The following is a 24,531-nucleotide window of genomic DNA, read 5'->3' as shown; positions in this document are numbered from 1 at the left end:
ACACCCTAAAGATGATAGAACAGAAAGACAGAAGGAACCTGTGTCCCTAAGGACATTGTGGAAGCACCTTACCAGCCCTGGACTTCCTACCTCTGGACTCCTTGTATATGAGGAGAAAAAACTCAAGCCACTGCAGTTAGCTTCCTATTACAGGCCCCAGAACACTGGTATCTTAATGTTACAAATAGCTAACATCACTTTTATCACTATGTGGAGAAGTTACAAGTTATACATTTGTATTAAAAACATAAAACCTTCTCACCATTTTCTACCTAAGACAAACTGTATGTATTTAACATGGCTGACTAAGGCCACACTGAGTGGCTATGGGAAGCTACCTATTTGGAGTAAGAATTGAAACTAAGATTTTGACACGATAAGTAACATTTTCAGCCAGATGACTAAATGAGTTCAACTTCAGCCTGTTTCTGATTTTTATAAAATTACATGTAATAGCATGGCTTTATTTTGAACGAGGCACAATTACTTCCTATGAACCCCTACTATTTATTCTCATTTAATCCTTATATAATCACTGCACTTCTAACAGTAACAAGGAATAAAAACCATAACGTTTTTCATTAACCTTTTATTTTTAACTTAATTTTACAATAAAGAAACAGAAAAGAAGTAGATCATTAAAAAAATACCATAGCTGTCGATTTTAAATGAGGTTCTTGTTAAACAAAGCAGTAACACTACATCCTATAATTACGTCTTTACTTGTATATACAAGAACTGTGTGCAAAGTGCTTTTCAAACTATAAAATAAGACTTTGGAATAGGATACAAATGGTTATCCCTAGGAGTTAGTTACCTCCAACTGCTTGTAATGAATCACAACTGCTTACATTCTTACTTTGCATCTTATTTATTTATATACTAAGAGAAAAGCCACCATTTTCTGATACCAGATTGATAGCTAATTTTTAAAAATAACTCCAGACCCACAGGTCTAAATTTTATTTTTACATATAATTCAGTTACTGGCTTCATTTCTTTTCCCTAAATAAATAGAGGACAGCTTTTAAAAAGCAAATATTAGTATATCTCTTTAGACAGATACATTTTAATCAAGATGGGATTAAAAAATAAAATACATCAAGTTACATGTAAGAAAAAAAATAAGGAAAAAAAGAGTCTTCAGAAAAGCAAATTGTATTCTTATACTTTTTTCTTCAGGTAAACAAAGAACCACCCTCTAGACTAGGGATGGATTACTTTCTCTCTTATTGAGAACACCCTGAACACATGATGCTAAACCCAACATCACACATACCAAGAATTTAAAAAATTATCTGATACTAAACCTTTGTATCAGAGAAATCTTTAAAGCATAAGGTACATCTACATGAGCAGGGAGTTTTAAAAGGCATGCAGGAAGGATAATTCCAAACAAAGCCTTCAAGGATCTAAATTACAGTCTTCTTCTTAATCTAAATGTGGGAGGTGGAGGAGAGACACAAATTTACATTAGTTGGGTATGTCTTATTCAAATGGAAGCATATGGCCTGCTAGCTTGCAGATCTCTCCAATACCCCTTGTGAAATAGGTGTATCTCCAATATTATACCCCGAAGGAAAAACTGAGGCACTAAGAGGTTAAGAGTCCGGTCTGTGTGGTTTACCAGTTGCAGAAAAGTGATTTTCATGTGTTTCCTCTTTGACCTTTGTAAAAACAGTATAAATAAGTTTTCATTTTATATTTCAAAGCACCCTATGAAGCAGAAACAAGATGTCCTCAGTTAAAGGAAAATTATTACAAAGGAATCCATGTATATGATTGAATACAAATCTTATTAATGATCTGCAGGTTCAGAACACGTTAAGCCCATTCTTCATCATTTCCATTAGCAGGTTATGTCTATTCTGTGAATCATTTGTAAAAACAAAGCCTAGTACATAGGGCTCTACTTTGTCATAATGATGCCTGAATACTAAAGTTAGAGATGTGCATGCCCAAGAAAGATTATGGGCAGCCCACAAAGTGGATGTGGAGAAGATTCTTCCAGTCGTTTTCTACTGAATCGCAAGGTGGTTCAGTGACTAAGAAAGTCGATTTCATCTCATTTGAAATTCGCTCCTGGTTTGCATACTTTCTCATATTTAATTTAGAAAATTAAAAATACCCAGTTATTAATCTGTTCTTATTATCACAACTGTACCTTGGAAAAGCAGCTTATATTTCTCTATGGGAGATAATCAGGTAAACATGTTACCAAACAATAATTAATAATTTAATGTCCTTCAAGTTCAAGGGTAGGGTAAATCTAAGTCTATTACTTATAACCTAGTTGAGATTGATTATTCAAGTATCAGCAATATTAGTCCTTAAAATGTTATCATTTGTGTAGTGCAAAATATATATATGTATATATGTACACAAACCAAACTACTGGACAACAAAAAGAAATGTAATCATCACAAACTAGGAGTTTCGTGTGAGCTCCACAATCTATTTCATCCCGAGGTCATCCAGGCCCAGTAGTCTTCTTCAGGAAAATATTTTCTTCAGTTCAATTTTCTTTGAAAAGAAAGGAAAAAAACAATGTCCTATGAGTATAAATACAACCTGAATATGAAACATATCGATACCAAAGAATTCGCTGATGGTAACATAATAATAATATTCAAATTCAAAATAAGACCATAAAATTACAAATGATCCTTATGAAGTTACTTCATGTCACTTAGAGCTCGATAGGAAAGATCCAACTGCAAGTGATGACATTACCAAGTAGTTTCTAACAAACGATTTAAATGTACATTCCTCTCACAGCTTCTAGATTCTCATCTTTTTCTAGTTGGCTATTCCACAGTTCAGATTTTTTCATAATTTTATCAAAATAGAAAGTTTTGAAACAAAAACTTCATAAAACAACAGAAGGTTGAGATACACAACCTGAACTGTTCATTTAATCAACACATATTATGTATCTGTTATTTTCCAGGCACTGTGCCAGGTACTGGAGATTCAGACATCTCTGAGGCAGACTTTTAGCCCTCAAAAAAGCTCTCAGTTTAGTTGATAGGATGGGGATGGGAGGGACATATAAACCAACAACTCAGATGTGTATAATCTGATGGTTTTACTGATAGCAGAGTGAGCTACCAGAGAAGAATGGGCTTGTGAGCACGACAATCACATCTGATCTGAGTTCTGGGAAAGGACCCACAGCTGTAAAATCTCTATATCCTCCTCAGCATTCCAGATGCCAAAATGCCTGAAACTCTCTCATTACAAGTTTATTCCTCTCCTCTAGAAACGCCCTTATGCAACCCCCTTGGCAGGAATGATCTTTTAAATAATCAGACCACTCCTTAACCTCTGCAGAAATCTTATGTACACCTTGGCAGGAGTGACATTTTAAATAATCAGTTGGATTTTCACATAATAGGAGGAGATTACTCTGGCATGAAGAAAAACGGCCCCTGGAGGAAGAGAATCCTGGGTGGTTGTAAAGACTGCCTGAGTGAGACTTCAGCAGAAATGCTAGTTGGGAGGTGTCTGAACAGTTAGCAACACTTACTAAGAACCCACGTGATGCAGATTGCTATACAGGATTTACCGAATCTGTAGATTTACCAAAAAACACACAACTTGGTCTATGAACCCCCCAACCTTCAGGTGTAATAGTGAAATAGAAGAGACATAAGTCATTATCACTATCTTTGGAATTTTGGGATGTTTTCCAGGCACTTAGTGAGCTCTTTCTCTCCTTTTATAAAAAATTAACTTGTAAAATGTAGGGTATAGTGTGATAAGAGAAGAAAAGTTACAGAAAACAACAGATAAAAAAACAGGAATAACCTTTTGCCTTTCCCCAGCCCACTGAACTCTCTGCTCTGCTTGGACTGCTGAGATTCTTTCCCTGCCTCAGAAGCCTGGGCCTGAATTTTTGGTCCAGTATCACCTTCCCCAGGCTCCATCTGAAGAATGTTTCTCCTGATACCTGTCCCACCTTATCCAGTTTTTATTAAATAAAAACTGAAAGCTCATTGTCTCTAAGGAAACCACCTACCAGCACATTTATGAACCTGGACAGACTGATAAAGGAAAGTGGTTAGAAACATCCTTTCCTTCAAATTACAGGCAGACCTTGAAGATCATGCAGGTTCGGCTCCAGACCATCGCAATAAAGCTAATATCGCAATCAAGTGAGTCACACAACTTTTCTGGTTTGCAGTGCATATAACAGTTTACACTCTACTGCGGTCTATTAAGTGGCAATAGCATTATGGCTTAAAAAACTGTACATACCTTAATTTAAAAATGCTTTATTGGGCTTCTCTGGTAGTGCAGTGGTTAAGAATCCGCCTGCCAATGCACGGGACATGGGTTCGAGCCCTGGTCCGGGAAGATCCCACATGCCTAGGAGCAACTAAGCCTGTGTGCCACAACTACTGAGCCTGCGCTCTAGAGCCCACAAGCCACAACTACTGAGCCCACGTGCCACCACTACTAAAGCCCGCGCGCCTAGAGCCTGTGCTCTGCAACAAGAGAAGCCACTGCAGTGAGAAGCCCGCGCACCACAACAAAGAGTAGCCCCCCCACTTGCCGCAACTAAAGAAAGCCCACGTGCAGCAACGAAGACCCAACGCAGCCAAAAAATAAAAATCCCTTAAAAAATCATTAAAACAATGTTTTATTGCTAAAAAATGCTAACCATCATCTGAGCCTTTGGCAAGTCATAGTAGCAACATCAAAGATCACTAATCACAGATCACCATAACAGATATAATAATAATGAAAAAGTCTGAGATATTTCAAGAATTACCAAAATATGACACAGAGACATGAAGTGAGTGAATGCTGTTGGGAAAGCGGTACTGACAGCCTTGTGACAGGGTTGCCACAAACCTTCAGTTTGTAAAAAATGCAGTATCTGAGAAGTGAGGTCTTTGTGTAATAGATTAAGAATAGTCTTGTGGACTTAAAAGGTCTGCTTTCAGGGAATTCCCTGGAGGTCCAGTGGTTAGGACTCGGTGCTTTCACCACCGTAGGCCTGGGTCCGATCCCTGGTTGGGGAACTAAGATTCTGCGAGCTGCCGCCCTGCGGCCAAAAAAAAAAAAAAAAAACTGGCCTGGTTTCAGTATTTAACTCATGGATAATTTTAATAGCAGAATGACCAGGTTAGGTAACTGAGGGGAGGTAGTACCATAGGAGGCTGTTCAGGGCCTAATTTTGAACAGGTCTGCAGATGATACTCTTCATAGCACATACAGAAAGAATGTTTTTCAGATCCCCTGCAGAGTGATATGAGATCTCTTTTACTTTTAAATTTATATTTTTCTGATGTAAGCTATTATATATAGAATGGATAAACAACAAGGTCCTACTGTATAGCACAGAGAACTATATTCAATATCCTATGATAAATCATAATGGAAAAGAATATAAAAAAAAAGAATGTATATATATGTATAACTGAATCACTCTGCTGTATAGCAGAAATTAACATTGTAAATCAACTATAAAAAATTTATATTCTTCTATACTGGGGAAAAAAGAATCAAGCAGTGGACCTTAAGTATTACTTTTCATGTAAAAAAAAAAATTTTTTTTTAAAGCTTACCACAAATAGATAACCACTTATTTTACATGTGTATAGGATTATCTCAGTGTGTGTTTGCATCCAGATGTTAAACAACATCAAAGCTTCTCCATGTCACATGGTACTTCGGCTGCCATCCTGCCAAGAGTGGGCCTTCAGCCAGGTATTCAGCACATATTTATTGAAAGCCTAATACATGCCAGACACTGTGCTAGAGGATGAGGTACAGGGTGGGCCCTGTTATAAGTAGGGCACACCCTCTCCTGGCCACACTTTTCCCATCCTAAGAGGATTTTTAAATCTTTCTCTTCATCTCTAACACAGACCTGTCTTCTCTAAACCATGCACAATGTTCTCTAGTCTTCTTTCCTATAACTGTCAGATTAAAACCTGTTAAACACTGCCAGATTAAAAGATGCCTAAATCCCCTCAAGCCAAAACTTGTTTCCATCGCCAACCCCAGTTGACTCCTTACATATATAAGTAAACAATACATAAAAACACTATGTCTCATCAAAATGCAGTTGCAGAGCACTAATAATTTACAACTTTGAAGGATTAAATACCTAACATACATTGGAAAACTGGATAAAGATTCAATAATAACAAAGTAGAAAATTAGGAACAGAGAAAAGTTTCTCCATTCAGAGACATCTGTCAAAAACTGAAAGGAATACTTAGGAGAAACGGCATATACTTTTACAAGTAAGGAACATTAAACAAAAAATAAATTTTAGAAAAACTGCCATTTTCCATGACTGCTGAAGCAAAGTAGTTTGTTTTTTCAGTCTTTAATAAACTGACAAGCTGCTTCAACCTTAAGCATGAAATAAATTATTAATCAAAGTAAACTTTAGGTTTTTTGTTGTGTGTTGAACTTCTCTATTCTCCAATCCCCAACTTTCTACAAAGTAAAACATGAAAAAGAACTTTGAAATGCATTGCAAAACATGTAAACACCTCCCGTTAGCACCACTGTTGCCAGCCGCTTAAATCCAGTATAACCACATATTGAAAAAAGTTTGGTTCTTTTTTCCTCCTATTATCAGGGATATTAGGATTTAAAACACTGTATAGCACCCAACCATCACAGGAGAAACACAAAACGTGTGAAAAAAGAAAAGAAAGGATTTAAATTAAGGTCTATATCTTGTTTTCCCCTTTTTTTGGCCATGTCATGCAGCATGCGGGATCTTAGTTCCCCAGCCAGGGATTGAACCCACACCCCCTACATTGGATGCGCGGATTCTTAACCACTGGACCACAGTCTACAGTCTATATCTATAGATATAGTCCCAAGGTCTGTATCTTAACAGCTGAAATGACACATACACAGATGGCTTAGAAAGGGGGTAAATGATACTGAGAAGGCAACTTAGGCTTCTGAAATCCCACAAAAGTTTTTTAAGTGAGCAAGAATATTCCAAGAACATTAATGTACCAGAAAACGTATTGAGTTCATTTATGAACATAAATCAAACAGTCTTAACATAAGCAGAGAACAAGGAAGACTAAACCAAGTCACCTAAGGCCACATGCACTTCCTTTTCTCTACTATAAAGCATTCTCACTGGAGCACTTAGACTAGTGTGCTGCTTAGCCCTTTGACGTAGGAGAAGGGTAAATGTTTGGTTTTTGCTTTTGTTATCACGTGCAGTAATTAGAAACGTGGGTTCTTTGGTAGAGGCACAATAGACCTATAATTATTTAAACTTGTAGATTTTTTAAAAATGTGTTTCTACTGCACATATGTAAGAGAGCACTTAAAATGTTACCACCTAATACCCTATCTCTTTTCCCCATCTGTTGTGACTTAATGGGAAATGGTGATGAAACACCAGAAACATAATCAGTGAGGCCACGAATGACAAATATTTGTTCATCTGCCCATCCAGGGAAAGTAATTCAGTTTACATAGTGTCCAAAAAAATGCTTTTAATGATTTTCTTGAACCCAAGAGTTTTGGCCTCAGGTTATTCCTCATCTAGACAATCTCAGAGCACTTGCAAGGATTCGAACCTGTTATTCTCAGACTTACCTGAGTTATTTCCTGGCATCCAAACTGGAATTCTGGCCCTCAAATTAGAACAAGCCCTATTTCTAGTCAACCACCAGGATGAACATTTCCTGAAATGCCAATGTCTATATTTCTAAGGTATAGAGAGCATGCAGGCATTATTAGTTTTCTTATCTGTTGTCCTTTAATATTAGCAAAGGGCCCCCCCAAAAAATCATACTTTGAGAACACTGTTTCTTCATAAGACATAAAACTTAAGCCTGTAATCATTTTCTTGCTGTTGCGTAAATCAAAAGTGTACAAATACATCAGATGCTCTCAAGTGAAAAAATTTTAATCTAACAAGTATCTAAAAACCCACTAGATATCATTTCCAAGGTAGTTTCAGTCTCAGGATCAGTACAGAATGCTCAGTATGACCATCTATAAAATGGACCTATCTCCCTAACTGCCGCTGAAAGCTCTGTCTGCTATAGATTCTAAGAGTTTACATACCACTTTGAATTATAAAACTATTGTATTACCTTCTCCTTCTTTGGTAATATAAATGCACTAACCACTGGGCAATAAAAGGCCATATGATAGCAAAGATTAATGCACCAGGAGACATCTCGAAGGGCCACCAAGATGGTCTCTGAGAAAATAAAATAAGCTGGTCACCAATCTATTACATATTGCACATATAAATTTAAAAAACACACCATAATTTTGAAACTACATAATTAATAATAGATCTCACTCCTGCTAAAGGGAGGGAGATAATTTTAGAGCATAATTCAGTTAAGTAGACTTTCAGAAGTACTTCAGACTTAGTACAAAACAAATATATTTTAAACTTCAAAGTTCTAAAGGGTAGATTTCATTTGGAATACTTTAAGGATGTCATATAATCTAAATTTACTGTAACTTATTTGAAACCCTGGCACTTAGATTTAAGATAAGAATTTCTTACCAGCGAAGGGGGCTGATTACTGGTCTGTAATGCTGATGATTTTGCCTATCAACACAAATGAAACTGATTTAGCTTTGACAAAAAGAAAAAAAAAATACAGTAATTTTTTCTATTTCCTATCTTTTTTTTTAAAAAAAAGGGTGAAATATTGGATTACTCTCGGTTTTTCTGCTAACTATGCTTCGATTATCCTGAAACTCACGGTGACCAAATTAAAACTCCCTAAAATTGCTAGCCAAATAATTATCTCTGACATTTTATAGTTCAAATAATATAAAGTTATCAAAATAAAACCTTAATCAGAACCATTAATTACTTCTTTTACATTCTTATTAAATTACTTACTCAACATTTATTAATTCCTTGATTTCCATATAAACTACCAACTTACAAACATATTTGAGAACTATAGCCTTGATTATTAAAACTGTAAAAGTGTAAAGATTATGTGAACAATATCCAAATATTTGTTTTGGAGATTCCTGATAAGCTATAGCAAACCATAGTGGGGGTCAAATCATAACTCTACATTTCTCTCTGGCTTGAAAGTTTTGAGCCTACAACTAATTTACAGTAAAGAATGGGTAAGTTAGTGTATTACCTCCACAGCATTTTAAAAAGAGGTCAAGATAGAAGACAACGCTTACTACAAAAGGATGGCCCTTCAATGGTGAACCCTAGGACATTAGCTGTGGTCTCTATTAGTGCCACAAACTGCACTGTTCAACACTTATTCTTCTCGGGTTCTTCTTCCTGTCTCCAACATGGTACTGCTAATTTTATATGCTGAAAAATTCCAATTATTTTAAGTGGTATTTGGCTTTTGGGTCAGTCTTTTCTGAAATAATATTTTCAAAAGTAGATCCTTTTAAAACCATTAAACTCCATTGATGTGTGTAAATCAGATTTTTTTTTAATCTAACAGCAGATATTTATTGTCCCGCCTCCTTGGAACAAGGCTCTGTCCTTTAGCAGTAAATAAAATAGTATATATATAGTCCCTACAATCACGGTGTTTATAGTCTAGCAAGAAAGACAGATATTAAATGCACATACCAAAAAATCACACGTTTAACAAGAAAAAGCATTTTGTAAACTGTTACTGTTTAGCATTTTGTGGATCCAGAATTTGTCTCTTTCTTAGCAAAACCACTCAAATCAGTGTATTTGAATATTCTTATCATTGGAACACACCATATACCTCTTGATAAAACATAATCTGAGCCTGGTTCCCTAAACATATAATCTTACTTAACTGCTAAAATAAGCTTTGGGTATCATTTGTATGGTTCATTTAAATCAGATTAACACAGATTCCAATTACACACTGTTTGATGGGATCAACAGCAGATAAAGACAAGACAAACGAGGAAGGCTACCTGCGATGCCGTCAGCGTCTCCAGTTTGTGGAGTCTCTGAAGGACGTTCTGCATGTCTTCCTGCAGGCGCATGAGCACGAGAGCGATCTGCTCGTTGAGGCTGCCCCTCGACCCTCTGTCTGAACCCCAGCGTTCCCCATCACCTCCACTTCCCACTTGCCGACCTTTGCTTCCTTCACTCAAATGTTGCATCCTGTGCCCTATTTTAAGAGAGCAAAATAAGTTAGTTTTAATCACTCTTAGAAAAGTAGAAATGGTGGGGTGCCTTTTGTGTTTTTTTTTCATTTTTCCTCTATTTCTTTGAGATCTAAATCTCCAAAGTAGAGTGGAAGCAATCAGGAAGTACACAAAATAAACTATTAAAATCAAAGAAGTTGACACAGGTATAAACTTCTATTTATAGTCTTAATTTTTTTTTTGCTAAGGTTTTATAATGTACCTAATATACTAGTACATGACTCAATGTATATAATACACAAATAATATGCATATCTGGGGTACATTCTTAAAAATTCTTCACTAATACAGTAACAAGATTGAAAAAATAGAAGGCTGTTTCTTTGGAGTATTAAAAGCTACACTAAATAGCCATGTTTTCCTATTTGATCACTGTAAGCCTCCCAAAAGGTTTTTAAATGGTTTTTCTTATAAATTCCATTATACTTATATTGAAATCTCACCACTATTAACATTTTGTTGTCTATCCATACGTCCTTTTCTCTACGCGTATATTTACAGAATTGGCATTACCCCTTATATGTGATTTTGTGTCCTACTTTTAAAAAATATTATGGGGCTTCCCTGGTGGCGCAGTGGTTGGGAGTCCGCCTGCCGATGCAGGGGACACGGGTTCGTGCCCCGGTCTGGGAAGATCCCACATGCCGCGGAGCGGCTGGGCCCGTGACCCATGGCCACTGAGCCTGTGGCGCAACGGGAGAGGCCACAGCGGTGAGAGGCCCGCGTACCGCCAAAAGAAAAAAAACATATATATATATATATATATATAATGAACATTTACGTGCATCATTAAATTTTACTCCAATTCCAAAAACACTGAAACAGCTATATGAATTCACTAGTAAGACCATGAAATAATTTACTCAGTCATTTTGCACTTTTCGATAGTTAGGGTAACTCCAAATTTTTGCGATTACAAATAACTTTGCAATGAATGTCTTTGTATATAAATTCTTGTCCAAATTTCTGTTGATTTCTTTAGGTCAGACAAATTCAAAGAAGAATTCCTGGGAAAGGATAACAATTTTGTTGTGGTTCTTAATGAGTGTTGCCAAGTTATTTTTCACAAAGGCTGAAACAGTTTTTTGTTTGTTTGGCCTCGCTGTGTGGCATGCAGGATCCTAGTTCCCCAAACAGGGATCGACCCTGTGCTCCCTGTATTGGGAGCACAGAGTCCTAACCACTGGACCACCAGGGAAGTCCAAAACAGTTTTATATTGCAGTGTGTAAAAGGTATTACTATGTTACCTTACCCTTGCAGAAATGGAACATCACAAGTTTTACATGCTTGCTAATATAATACGTAAGTCTTATTTTAAATAATAAACAGAAAATTGTCTACCTCATTGCCCTTTGGCATCCTGGAACCCTACAGAAGCAGGATTCCCAAAACTGAACTTGCATCAAGCAGTGTTTGGGGCTGTAAGTGAAATGGAATTGGAGCCATCTGCCAAGTTAAACCCCAAAGAGTACACTGAAATGCTCGATGCCATTTTCAAGAAGACCTCTACTCTTGTATTGAAAGCAAGTAAAATTTGAAGTGGTCATTCCTGAACTCAGCTATTGGTCTGGAATTTACACAGAAAAAAAAAGTGGAAGTCGAATTTCAGGCTTAGTTTTTTCCTGCATCCTTAAGAGCTTGACATATTCTGTGATGGTCTGTCAGTGGGTTCTGATGGTGCCAGAGAACTACTGCTGTCTCTGCTCACTTTACTACGTCCTTTGTAATACTCAGTGTTCAAACCGCCTTCACAAAGACAGGAGTATCAGCCCATTCCCCTGTACGGGCCCCTGTGATTTCTGGGAGCCGTAGAGAGCTGTAGGTGGGTAAAGTCAGATTTTAAACAGGAAGCGTTTCATATAAACAATTTTGTTAAATTACCTAAAGAAAGAAACCTGAATCCAAGGTTCTAGTAATACGTTGTGACCTTTTTCTTAACTAAATATTCACAAATTTGTATTTTTTCTTGTAAAGAGGGGCCCTCTGCCCAAACTGTATAAGCTGCCTTTCTTGAATAAATGAATGACTTGCATTTCTGCCATGTCAATTCTCTTCTTTACTGTTTCTAATGTATTTATAACTTATATAACTATGACTTATGCCTCCAATTTTCCCCCTACCTATGCAATTTCCTTTTTTTAGGCCTTATCATCTCTGCTTCGATCTCCTATTTGTAAGTGTTTATATCTTTATTGAGTGAGGAATACTGGTTATCTAAAATGTTCTGTTTTCTGGCATATATATTCTTCCAAAACAGATCTTTTGTTTGCATCCTAAGTGCCTTTCCCCCTCTCCACTCTCCTTTTTATTTTTTCCTTGTCTGTAGGATTTCTACATAGTTCCCAGGTCAGTTTTTATCAGCTTGTTTATCTATGACACAGGCACCTCTATCAATCTACCTAAATAGAGTGGGTTTCCTGCCACATTGACATTGCCCTACTGGTATGTCGCCCCAGACCTGACCTTGTAGGCTTGATATCATCAGTGTCTGCTGCTTCTATATTAGGCTCTTCTGAGTGGGACTAGAGGTAGGGGCTGAGGTAACGGGGGAATTGTTTTCTATTCTCTTTCTTTGTACATTGTGAAATGCCCTGTGTTGGGGACTTTTCCTGGATCAGCGATATATATATATAAAATGACATATATATTCAAATGATAGATGGCCTTATATTTCAGATCCTTCCTCCATATAAGAGGCCAGATGGCCTTTGGCAGTGACAGAGAATTATCACTGAGCAATTATCTCCCCCTGCCTCCCTCAGTGTCCTCAAGGTCAGAACTAGAAGAGGGAGGTCATGTCTGAAAGCAAACCCCAGTTTCTTCTAGCTCTGGCTGTGGTTCTGCTTGTCCCCAGGGGAAGGGGAGACGGGAGGGTATGTGAAATTCGGTGAACTGGACACTAGGCTACCCAATCCTCCCTGTATCTTCTCTTTTTTTTTAAGCCTCTGTGACAAGAGGTGATTAGTTCTATCAGATTATGCCCCATTCTCCAGCCTCCTTCTCAACCAGAGGTGGAAGAGAAAAATAATAACAAGTCTTACACTCATTCTGGCTGTGTGTCCAAAAGAGTTCCAGAAGGACACTCCGAGTCTTCACCCTCGAGCCACTATGGCTTCCAGTCTGCTTCCCACTAAATTGAGAGGTTTTTTTCAAAATTTCATTGACTCACCTTCATTCTCACTGCTTCTATAGAGAACAGAACTTCCTATCTATTCTAGTTTCTTTCTAATTGTCCTGTCTCTCTGATACTTTGCAAAGTTTATGGTACGAGGATGAGTCCCTTATCTAGTTGCTGTTGCCATATTCCTTGATATTTTTTTCTTCTTTTTTATTCATTTAATTAGGTTGGGGGGGGACATGTTATGACCATCATACACTTGACTATCTTACCCTAGGGGTCCCCAGAGCCTGCTTTTTCCCTACTGCTTTATAATATACTATCAAGATTTATTAACCTATCCTATATTCAGAGCACATAAAAGTCCTGGCAAAAGGAATGCATGTAAAAGTGTAAGGATATTAAAATAATATAGTATTCCACTAATTAAAGTTAAATGTGAATTATTAGGAAAGACTCCCCAAAAGCACTATTTTTTTCCTTTAGGTTGAATTTTGAATGAAGGGATAGTCAAATATCAACAAAGAAGAGACAAAAGACTATGCCAAACGATAGGAAAGACATAGACATGGAAGGGGCAAGCCAGTGGTGGGAGTGGGAAGATTTTCTTTACTTATTTGAGGTAGATGCTAAAAAGGAGAGTGATGAAAACATGAGGATGATAACGTCAGGAAGAGCAAAGGACAGGTTGAATCAAGTTCCATGTGAAGGTGAGGAGTGTAGGCTTTATAGGCAGACCTATATATATATATAGGCATATATACAGACAAAAAATACTGTATATTCAATAGGAAGAACGTGTCTTAGTAAAAAAAAAAAAAACAAAAGAAAAACAGAGGGATTATCCTGATCACTTTGAGAATGTATTTAAACAGAAAATAAGAACAGTCATACAAGCTTAAGAGGTTTCTGAATCAGTGAAAAACGAAAAGCTTGGCCTGGCTATCAAATTGGAAAGGAAGACATTAGAGAGAATGAATTACAGGTTTATCTGATGGACCAAATGTAGAAAAGGGGAGACAATGGTGACAATAAATAAGAAATACAGTCCAGAGTTTCTTGCCTGGGTGTCATAAGGGTAACAAAGAAAAAATTAGCATCTAGAATTATGAGGTTCCATAGGTATCATGGTACACAGTTTGATAACTACCAATAAGATTTACCAAATTAATTATGTTAAGTAAGGTTCTCATTATTCTTAGTTATGTTTTTGTCCTTACACTCTCATATAGACCAAAAAAAGTATATTAAAGTCTCCTGAATATTAATATGATTTTCCCTATTTCTCCTTATATCATCTGCAGATTTTGCTTTTTGAAGTGTTGATGTTATATAAAATATTAACAATTTTAAGTCTCTACTGCACACCTTCACATTACAAGTGGCCCTCTTTATCTTAATGCTTTTTGTCCTGAAATTAATCTTCCCTGATATCAAGATTACTAACCTTGTCTTATTTTAATGTGCATTTGTGTGAGATACCTTTGCCTATATTTTTATTTTTTACTTTCTGTAGACTATAGCATGAAGTTATGCTTTGCTTTGTGAACCAATCCAAACACCTTCTTCTTCAAGTAGGTGAGTAGAGCCTCTTTACTTGTACTGCTTTCACAAATACATTTGATCTTAAGTCTTTTATATTATGCATTGTTTTATGGGTTTTAAAAAATGTTTTACTACATGGTTTGTTTTCACTGCTTTTTTAAAAATGTGTATTTTTTTCTGATAAATTAGAAAGGTTTGTTTTTGTTCAAATGGCTGTTTTGACAGTACCTATTGATTCCTTACTATAAACAACTGTAAATTAATATTCCTACTTTTCTTCCCCACTCAACTCTTTATTACCTGATCACATTAATATTCTTAATGTTCCCCTCTGTAATGTTAAATGTTCTTTTATCTCTATTACTTGATTTATCAGCTTGAAATGATGTCTTTTGACCTAAGCGGGGAAATGGGAAACAATAAGGAATCCAGATTTTCACCTATAATAGGAAAAAAGCAGCAGCACAGCTGGAGCAATCAGTGAGCGTTCAAGGAGGTGATAAAACATAAATTTGGCTACCTTAAAACACTGCATAAAAGATGTGGAAATAGACATATTTTCTCCCACACCTTCAAAGAATACACTGCTATGCCCTGTAGAGTCAAAGGAGAGAACCAGACATAAAGGAAAATGGTCAGATGTTCCGTGAGGATAACTTTCAACATTCCCTTTGCAGAGGGACAGTCCTGGTGCCTCTCCTATCTAGAACCTCCCCATTTCATTAATTCGTTTATAAAGACAGTGAGAACAAAAAACAAGTGCTACACACCTCTCCCTCTCCTGACGTTAGAGAATTCCTCACTTTCTCCAGCCCGTTTCTCACGGTGCGGCGCTCCACTGTTATTCCCGCCATCCTCTCCTCCGTGCTTTACTTCACCTTTGCCTTCCACTGCTGCCGCCTGTGTGTCTCCCCTGTTGCCATTCCCAGGAGATACTTGAACATCTTCAGGAAAACCAGAACTTTCCAAGGGCTGACTGGGATTACCACCCAAGTAATAGCGAAATGGTCCATTGTTTGACGTAAAGCTATCTGAAGACTACAAATGTAAAGCATGTAGTTATACACCACAAGGTTTCCATGACAATAGAAGAATGACTGGTTTTATAAAGCGGTATTTTTTTAAAGTTATTATAGAAAATATTATTTTTCTAAAAAATGTCTTCAATTCATATTCTGCCTCCCATCTGTAGGGGAGAAATGGGATAGAGATGATTTATATACATCTCAGCAAAGAACTGAGATGTTTGGCAGTGAACTGTGCTCATGACTCAGTTATTCATCCAAGAAACATTTTAAATATCCAGAGTAACTGTATTCAAAAAGCACTGTCATGAGGCTTCCCTGGTGGCGCAGTGGTTGAGAGTCCGCCTGCCAATGCAGGGGACGCGGGTTCGTGCCCTGGTCCAGGAAGATCCCACATGCCGCGGAGCGGATGGGCCTGTGGGCCATGGCCGCTAAGCCTGTGCATTCGGAGCCTGTGCTCCGCAACGGGAGAGGCCACAACAGTGAGAGCCCCGCGTACAGCAAAAAAAAAAAAAAAAAAAGCACTGTCACAACACTGTAAATCAATTATAATTCAATAAAATAAAAAAATAAATTTAATTTAATTTTAAAATAAAATAAATTTTAAAAACACTGTGTTAGAACAGGGGTGGGGAAAGACCAGGGGGAGGATGTAAAAACAACAAACATAAATATAGCCGTCAGAACCACCCTGGTCGTTATCAGAAAAAGTTGTCAAAGAGAAAAATACAAAATTCATGTACTTTTAATGGTTTTCCAAATGTTAGTTTTCAATACCAAATCTTAATTAACTGAAATTTGAAAAGTATTTCCACTTAAAATTTCAGTCCAGGGCTTCCCTGGTGGCACAGTGGTCGAGAGTCTGCCTGCCGATGCAGGGGACACGGGTTCGTGCCCCGGTCCAGGAAGATCCCACATGCCGCGGAACGGCTGGGCCCGTGAGTCATGGCCGTTGAGCCTGCACGTCCGGAGCCTGTGCTCCGCAACGGGAGAGGCCACAACAGTGAGAGGCCCGCGTGCCGCAAAAAAAAAACAAAAAAAAAACTTCAGTCCAATGTATTTAGTCAATGTGAAGAACAGATTTATTTGTTTGAAATTATTCAGTCTTCTTGACTGTTATCAATGTCTCAAACATAAGGACTAGCATAAGGAGTTCACTTTCTGCCTCCCATCCCACCTCTCTCAGAATATTTATAACTGTAAATACATTATAAATTATAATATTTAAACAGTTTTGAATATTCAGGAATTTTACATATTTTTTAATTCACAAAAAAACAAAATACAAATGTTTAAACATGTTAGAGGTATGTTTTCAAAGTGGTGAACAGCATATACATCTGTTATTAACAGAAGTTATGCATGGAATTCTGATATCACTTTGAAAATTTACCAATTAAAAAATGTCATTTTTACCTCTTCTTGTCCAAATTGCTCCATGGAATCACAGTATACTTCACTGTCTGAATCACTCGTCAAATGCTGAATTGCTGAAACATCTTCAACATGATCATCATTTACATCTAAATATATACAAATGTCCAGGTAGAATAATTATTCTCTATTTGAAGACAAATGCATTTATTACATTTTCAAAATTTATCTGCTCTATATTATTTTCATATTGGGAGATAAATTTGATTTACCATTTCATATTGGGAGATAAATTTGATTTACTTTCTTTTAACTTACCAAAATTTTAAATTTAGTCAGTAATTTTTATGTAAAAAGATTACAAAGTATTTTATCATGGAATTATAAAAAGACACTGTCCAGATCAAACTTATAAAAACCTAATAACTTTATAAGAAAAAACTGACTACCGGCTAGGACCCTAAATTTGGGACGCAACTGTGCACATTTGGTTGTTATATTAAGAAATGGTATTTCTTGGTTTCTCTAGTGAATTACAGCAATGTCAATAATTCACTGTATACACGCTATAGGCTCACTCCTAGAGCCGTAACTTATGAAACGACTATACCTTATTTTGCTGACCTGAGAACAAAAGTATCATATAATTAGAGATGTGAGTTAAAAGAAACATCAGTAATAAAAGTAAAAATTTCAAAGATTTTATTTTAAAATTCCATATAAAAACACAATAAAAAATATTTCAAGAAAAATATAAAAGCCTTGGCCCTATTTTGGTCTTTCAAAGCTATAAACCCTTATAATATTAATAAACCTTAACATGTTACTGAATAGAGGTTTTTAAAATTCTCAACAGCTCCTAAATATCCTAAAATTATTAAAAGAATATATTATTCATAAGAAAGAAGCCAGAGAAACAACTTTGATGTGACAGTACCTTGGTGAACGCAGACAGCAGTTTTTTCCGTTTGCTCCAAGTTTTGATCTGCAGATTTTACTGTCTCAGCACCTCTGCCATTCAGGGAAGGACTGGCATGAATGTCGTTCTGTACACCCTGAACAAAGCTGTCTTTTTCATAGCCATTAGTGACAACGATTTCCAAGTTCTTATGGTCTGCAGATTTCTTCATCATTTTCTTATCTTTTATGTGAAAATGGAAAGATTCATAAAAATTCACTGTAGGAAAACTTCTGTACACTATGTTCTAATATCAGGTAGTCATTTCCCCAGCCTATCATAATCCATTTGAAGGGCTTCCTACGTGGATCAGAGAGATGGGGTGCTCCTTGAAAAGGGGTTAATTATATGCTGAGAGCTCACCCAAACTGTTGGTTTCAAAACTGCTTCAGTTCCCTGTGAATCTTCTAGAACCCCTTTTAAGAGATAAATCTCTTGAGGTCTTTTCACTCTTTCGGGCATAGGCAAATTGCTCTATGAGACCCAGCCATATATAGGTCTACATAGCCAGTAAAAAGAGCCTTCAAAGAAGGTATTATTTGTCAGCCTTTACTGGAAAGTGAAGGCAAAACTAAGCTGTATGGCTTGTTTTAGTGTCTTTCTGCCTCCCCTTTCTAAACTAGTCTCCCCAAGAATCACTGGTACTCTTACTCACAAGGCCCCCCTAATGCAGAACCCCACGATTCCAATGTTCCCTCTTCATCAGAATCTCTGCTTGCATTCTATTCTCTGGAATCCATGCCATTCTTGACAAGATATTGAGAATTTAACTTGTCTCCTTGGTAACATACGCATATTTATATTGGAAACAATACCTTAAATGAATACACTTCATGCAGCATTTCAGGCTTTACATCTAGAGGAGTGGCCTATCCTTGTTTGCCTTCAATTAACATCAACCCATCTATGCTTACGGTTGGCTGTCCCTGAACTCTGTAGTAGAGCCTCTTGGTCCACAACGAACCTGGTTATAGGGTCAATAGCCCACATCCCTCCACGTGCCCTAATTGCACGCAATGCCAAATAAGTCCAAACCTCTCCATAGCCTTTCGCCTTAGTTAATGTAGAGTGATTAGCTCATAACCCAAAGATTACCGCTATCACTTTGTTCTGCTCCTTTCACGCCTTCCTGGGCCTCTTCTTCCTCAGATTCAGCTCCACTATCGCTGCTTTCAGCTTTACCATTAAGAGTTTTGGCATTTGGTGTAGAAGTTAGAACATTACCAAGATCTAAAATATGAAATGACCATTTAATCTGTAATGCTATAACACACAATCATGTTGTAATTTTAAAATAATACTGTAATTCACAAATAACTAATAAAATAATCTTGAAGTAAAATGTTAGAATTTTAACATATAATGAACAGTATTATTTTCTTTGACAGTAAATACATGTACATTACATTAATTCCTCCAGTTATCAGTTCACAACAAAATGATAAAGCTATCTTAAATCCTTTCTGAACAAGACAGTGGATAAATTATTTTTAAGGTAACATCGATCAAAATGTAAAGTTAAGAGATGATCTTTAATACACAGTAAATGAAGAGACAGTTGCTATAGGCTAGCATGCTGAAAACATACATAGCCTTGGCCCTAAAAGCAATCTTATCAATATTATAGTTGGACTACATTAAAAAGTTTTTTTTTTATAACTTTATTTATTTATTTATTTTTGGCTGTGTTGGGTCTTTGTTGCTGCGTGCAGGCTTTCTCTAGTTGTGGCGAGCGGGGGCCACTCTTCATTGCAGTGTGTGGGCTTCTCATTGCGGTGGCTTCTCTTTGTTGCGGAGCACGGGCTCTAGGCACACAGGCTTCAGTAGTTGTGGCACACAGGCTTCAGCAGTTGTGGCTTGCAGGCTCAGCAGTTGTGGCTCACAGGCTCTAGAGCGCTGGCTCAGTAGTTGCAGTGCACGGGCTTAGCTGCTCCGTGGCATGTGGGATCCTCCTGGACCAGGGCTTGAACCTGCATGCCCTGCATTGGCAGGTGGATTCTTAACCACTGAGCCACCAGGGAAGCCCCTAAAAAGTTTTTTATCCTTTTATTACCTTTAGGGCTTCAGGTGCACAACTTACATTATTATGTCTTTACAGTTAAGCTGTTTTTAAAAAAAGCATTAGTAAATGTGATTAATCACTTAAAAAGGCAAATTGTCCTATTACCCAAAGTCATACCTTGAGAGTAAATACATGGAAGCTTCTCAAACATTAACATGGATAGGAATCACCTGAGATCTAGTTAAAAGGTTAGGATCTGAATCAGTAAGTCTGGGGTAATCTAAGATTCTGGATTGCCATAAAGCTCCAATGTGATGCCAGTGCTGACGGTTACTAGACCCCATTCTGTGATATTGGGAATTATAGTTCCGTAACTCTGAGATACTGAAGGCATCCTAAGTGGTTCTTGGCCAAAAACAGTGGTCTTCCTCCATAAACTGCTGGGCTTTATTTTCAATTATACAAGTCCATTTTGGATGCTCCCATGCATCCCAAATAACATATAAAATCTCCATTCATCTTAAACAGTCAGGCCTATATTCTTATTCTTATTATATTCCCTAATTAGTAGAACTAAGGAGTAAAAATTCAACTCTATCATAGGCATTATGGTCTATTCTCTCTTAGAGAATCATGATGGCAGCATAGCTTTTGGATCTCCCTTACTCTTTCCCTGACAACCAGAAAATAAAAAATAATAACAATTGACAAAAAAATAAATAAAAAACAGAAACACTCACCACCCACAGACACCTTCAACAAAACAAAGCATCAGGGAATCCCCAAAACCCCCATCAAATGGATGGTTGCAGCAAAACTACTTGACAGCATCACAGCAGCTCTGTGACGAGAGTTGCAGAAAGCACAGAGAATTACTAGTAAGCCCTACTCAACATCCAAAAATCAACGTAGTACACCATATTAATGGACTAAAGGATAAAAGCCACAAGATTATCACAACGGATGCAGAAAAAGCACTTGACAAAATCCAACACTCTTTCATGAATATAACGCTGAAGAAATTGAGAATACAAGAAAATTTCCTCAATCTGATAAAGGGCCTCTAAGAAAACTCACTAGAATCATAATGTTAAAAGACTGAATGTTTTGTTGCTAAAATAAGGAACAAGACAAAGATGTCTGGGCTTCCCTGGTGGCGCAGTGGTTAAGAATCCGCCTGCCAATGCAGGGGACACGGGTTCGAGCCCTGGTCCAGGAAGCTCTCACATGCAGCAGAGTAACTAAGCCCATGTGCCACAACTACTGAAGCCCGTATGCCTAGAGCCCAAGCTCTGCAGCAAGAGAAGCCACCGCAATAAGAAGCCCGCGCACCTCAATGAAGAGCAGCCCCCGCTCGCCACAACTAGAGAAAGCCTGCACACAGCAACAAAGACCCAACGCAGCCAAAAATAAAATAAATTAATTTTTTAAAAAAAGGACAAAGATGTCTGCTTTTGTCATCTCTATTTAATACTGTACTGGAAGTTCTAGTTAGGGCAATCAGGCAAGAAAAATAAATAAAAGGCATCCAGACTGACAAGGAAGAAGTAAAATGATCTCTGCAGATGACATGCTCTTATACATAGAAAATCCTAAGTAATCTACAAAAAAACTATTAGAACTAATAAATGGTCAAGCAAGGTTGCAAGATACAAGATCAATATAGAAAAATTAATTGTATTTCTACAAGCTACCAACAAACGATTGAAAAATGAAATTAGAAAATTTAATTTACAACAGCAGCAAAAGAATAAAATAACTAGCAATTGAAAGAAATTAAAGAACATTTAAGTAAATGGATTAGAAGACGATAATGTTGAATGACAATACTTCAAAAGTGATCTATGATTCATTGCAATCCCTAACAAAATTCCAGCTGGCCATTTTTGCAAACACTGACAAGCTGATTCTGAAGTTCATAGGGACATGCAAGGAATCAAGAATGGTCAAAAATGGGAATTCCCTGGTGGTCCAGTCGTTAGGGCTCTGCACTTCCACTGCAGGGGGCATGGGTTCGATTCCTGATCAGGGAATTAAGATCCCACAAGCCGTGTGGCACGGCCAGAAAAAAAAAGTATAGTCAAAACAATGTTGAAAAAGAACAAAGTTGGAGAGCTTACACTTCCTGATTTCAAAACTTACTATGTATATATATTCTGAAAAAGCCCATGTGACATAAATAATCTGTTCTACTGGACCTAAACGGCTACTTTTAACAAGATTCTTTATTTAAGAAACAAACTCAAGATTGCAAACTGTCTTGCAAGTTGGCAATATCTTACAAAATTGGAAACACTTATCTAACGCCCACATCCTTTGATCCAACAATTATATTTCTAATATAATTTCTTACAGATATGCTTACACATATGTAAAGTGACATTTGTACATGGTTACTTTCAGCAGCATCTTTTGAAGATCAGAAGAGGAAACGATCTAAATTCCATTAGAGTGGTACAGGTTAAATAAATTATGGTATAGGTCCGCATCCCTTACAACTCTTGGATCTAGATACAATTTGAAATCCAGAGTTTTCTAATTTTGCAAAGGTCATATACTATACATAATGTATAGTATATGACACCTTCAACAGAGTCCAAGGTGGCTCTCACTAAAAAAAAAAAAAAATTAAGATATTTGTAGCAAAATATAATAGCCGTACAAAATAGGATAAAAACTTAAAATAGCCTCATGTCATTTAAGGTCAAGGTTTGCTCCTCCTGGTAATGTTAGGACAGGTTTTGCTCTCAAACGGGTTATCAAAAAAGCTTTATCAAGCCTTTTGAACTCTTAAATTATAGCTAAGGGATTATGGATCTGAGGCTTTATTATCATTTTTCACTCTTCCTTGTTTTTATAGCTATAGTTGTTTCAACATTTGCCTCTGGCAGTCAACTGGACACAACCAAAGCAGGTCCTGATTTATTCCCCTCTGCATCCTAATAACACACTTCACAAACAGAAAACATTTAATTTTTTTTCTGACTTGAAAAATTATGAATTATAAAGAAGATTATTTGTTAATATTTGACCCCTCTAGGTAGACAAATCAGAAACAGAGGGTGTGGTACAGAGTTATGCCCAGTAAAAGTCACCATCAGTTACTGTGGCGGACACAAACTGCAGGCCTTATGACAGAACAGGAAGATTAATATTTTGATCAATTAGTAAAAGATGCCTTGTGAATGGAATGCCAGGAAAAAAAAAGGATGGGCAGGCTGATTTTTATTTAAAACATATATAATTGTCATTTAGAATGACTCTTAGGAGCTCATTTCACTCTATTTTCTAAAACAATTTAAAGAGCAAATGTTTACGGTTAATACCAGCAAAGCTACAGATTATTCAGCTCCTGCTAGTACATAAAAAGATAAGACTTTCAATTTGTTACTGAGAACATGAAAACAGAACTCTAAAAAAAAAAGACCAAGTGAGGTGAATTCACTGACGTCTTGTTTTAGCTAGCTACACTAGAGTTAAACCATACTATAAACATATTCACTTAAAATTAGCTAGCAAGTCATTTCAGCCATAGCAATATAATAGCTAATATAATTAATAAATCAAAATAGAAAATATGAATCATAAAAATAAAACCATGAATTCTGTTATAATTTTGTATACAAATGAACCGTCTGTCATGTTTTAATAACCTAAGGGTAAAAATTACGGTTTATACCAACAAGCACCTACTGAATAGCACAGGGAACTCTGCTCAATATTCTGTAATAACCTAAATGGGAAAATAATTTGAAAAAGAATAGATACATGTATATGTATATAACTGAATCACTTCGCTGTACACTGAAACTAAACAACATTGTTAATCAACTATGCTCCAATATAAAATAAATTTTTTTTTAAAACTCTGAAAAAAAAATTAGGGTTTATAATATTTTGGAAGTTTGTGCAATGTATTTGCTTGAAAGAAAACTCTTGAGTGAAAAGCCCATAAGTTATACAAATTTGTGCAGAGTTCTTTTGGCATATAAATTTTAAACCAAAGTTTCACATGGATTTCATTATTCCTACCTTCTAAGTATTTAGAGATTTTCTCCACTCGGACTGGCATGTGAAAGTACAAAAAAAAAATTAGACATATAAATATTAATGCATGCATAATGTATCAGCTGCTGAACGAAAAACTAGGTAAAAGAGTCCAACCTGAGGTTAAATCAGAACTTCTGCCACTCTTTTTGTCTTCTATAATTTCATAAAACGGACCAATGACATGTAGCAATTCTTCAACTTTTTCAGTCATTGGCATAGTTTCAAGAATCTGTAATCAAAAGAAACAAATCCTGTGAAAACCAACTATTAATGTGATCCACACTAGCACCAAATAATATATTTATAATTTACTTACTG

The 24,531-nt window shown here is 36.6% G+C and overlaps 1 protein-coding gene and 1 long non-coding RNA gene across 6 annotated transcripts in view; both read right to left on the bottom strand.

The window, feature by feature from the left end:
- The window catches only part of LOC125963545 (uncharacterized), a 213,476-nt gene that overhangs the window by 89,186 nt on the left and 99,759 nt on the right, over positions 1-24,531 (bottom strand). The window lies entirely within an intron of this gene.
- ACBD5 (acyl-CoA binding domain containing 5) overlaps positions 575-24,531 on the bottom strand; it is a 34,715-nt gene continuing 10,758 nt past the window's right edge. For 3 of the 5 annotated variants that reach the window (XM_033439255.2, XM_033439252.2, XM_033439253.2), the window contains 10 exons: positions 24,328-24,442; positions 24,196-24,228; positions 19,257-19,391; positions 18,141-18,344; positions 17,246-17,352; positions 15,575-15,842; positions 9,904-10,103; positions 8,525-8,569; positions 8,097-8,206; positions 575-2,523 (listed from right to left, as the gene is read on the bottom strand). In XM_033439255.2, coding sequence (XP_033295146.1) covers positions 2,511-2,523; positions 8,097-8,206; positions 8,525-8,569; positions 9,904-10,103; positions 15,575-15,842; positions 17,246-17,352; positions 18,141-18,344; positions 19,257-19,391; positions 24,196-24,228; positions 24,328-24,442 — 1,230 coding nt within the window. In that variant the 3' untranslated portion in view covers positions 575-2,510. Of the gene's footprint in view, positions 2,524-8,092; positions 8,207-8,524; positions 8,570-9,903; positions 10,104-15,574; positions 15,843-17,245; positions 17,353-18,140; positions 18,345-19,256; positions 19,392-24,195; positions 24,229-24,327; positions 24,443-24,531 lie in introns of those variants that run through there. The other 2 variants (XM_033439254.2, XM_012535216.3) reach the window with 2 other exon arrangements.

The sequence above is a fragment of the Orcinus orca genome, chromosome 2, assembly GCF_937001465.1.
Source record: "Orcinus orca chromosome 2, mOrcOrc1.1, whole genome shotgun sequence".
In the NCBI taxonomy this organism is placed as follows: Eukaryota; Metazoa; Chordata; class Mammalia; order Artiodactyla; family Delphinidae; genus Orcinus; species Orcinus orca.
This window is presented reverse-complemented; position numbering and strand designations above follow the sequence as displayed.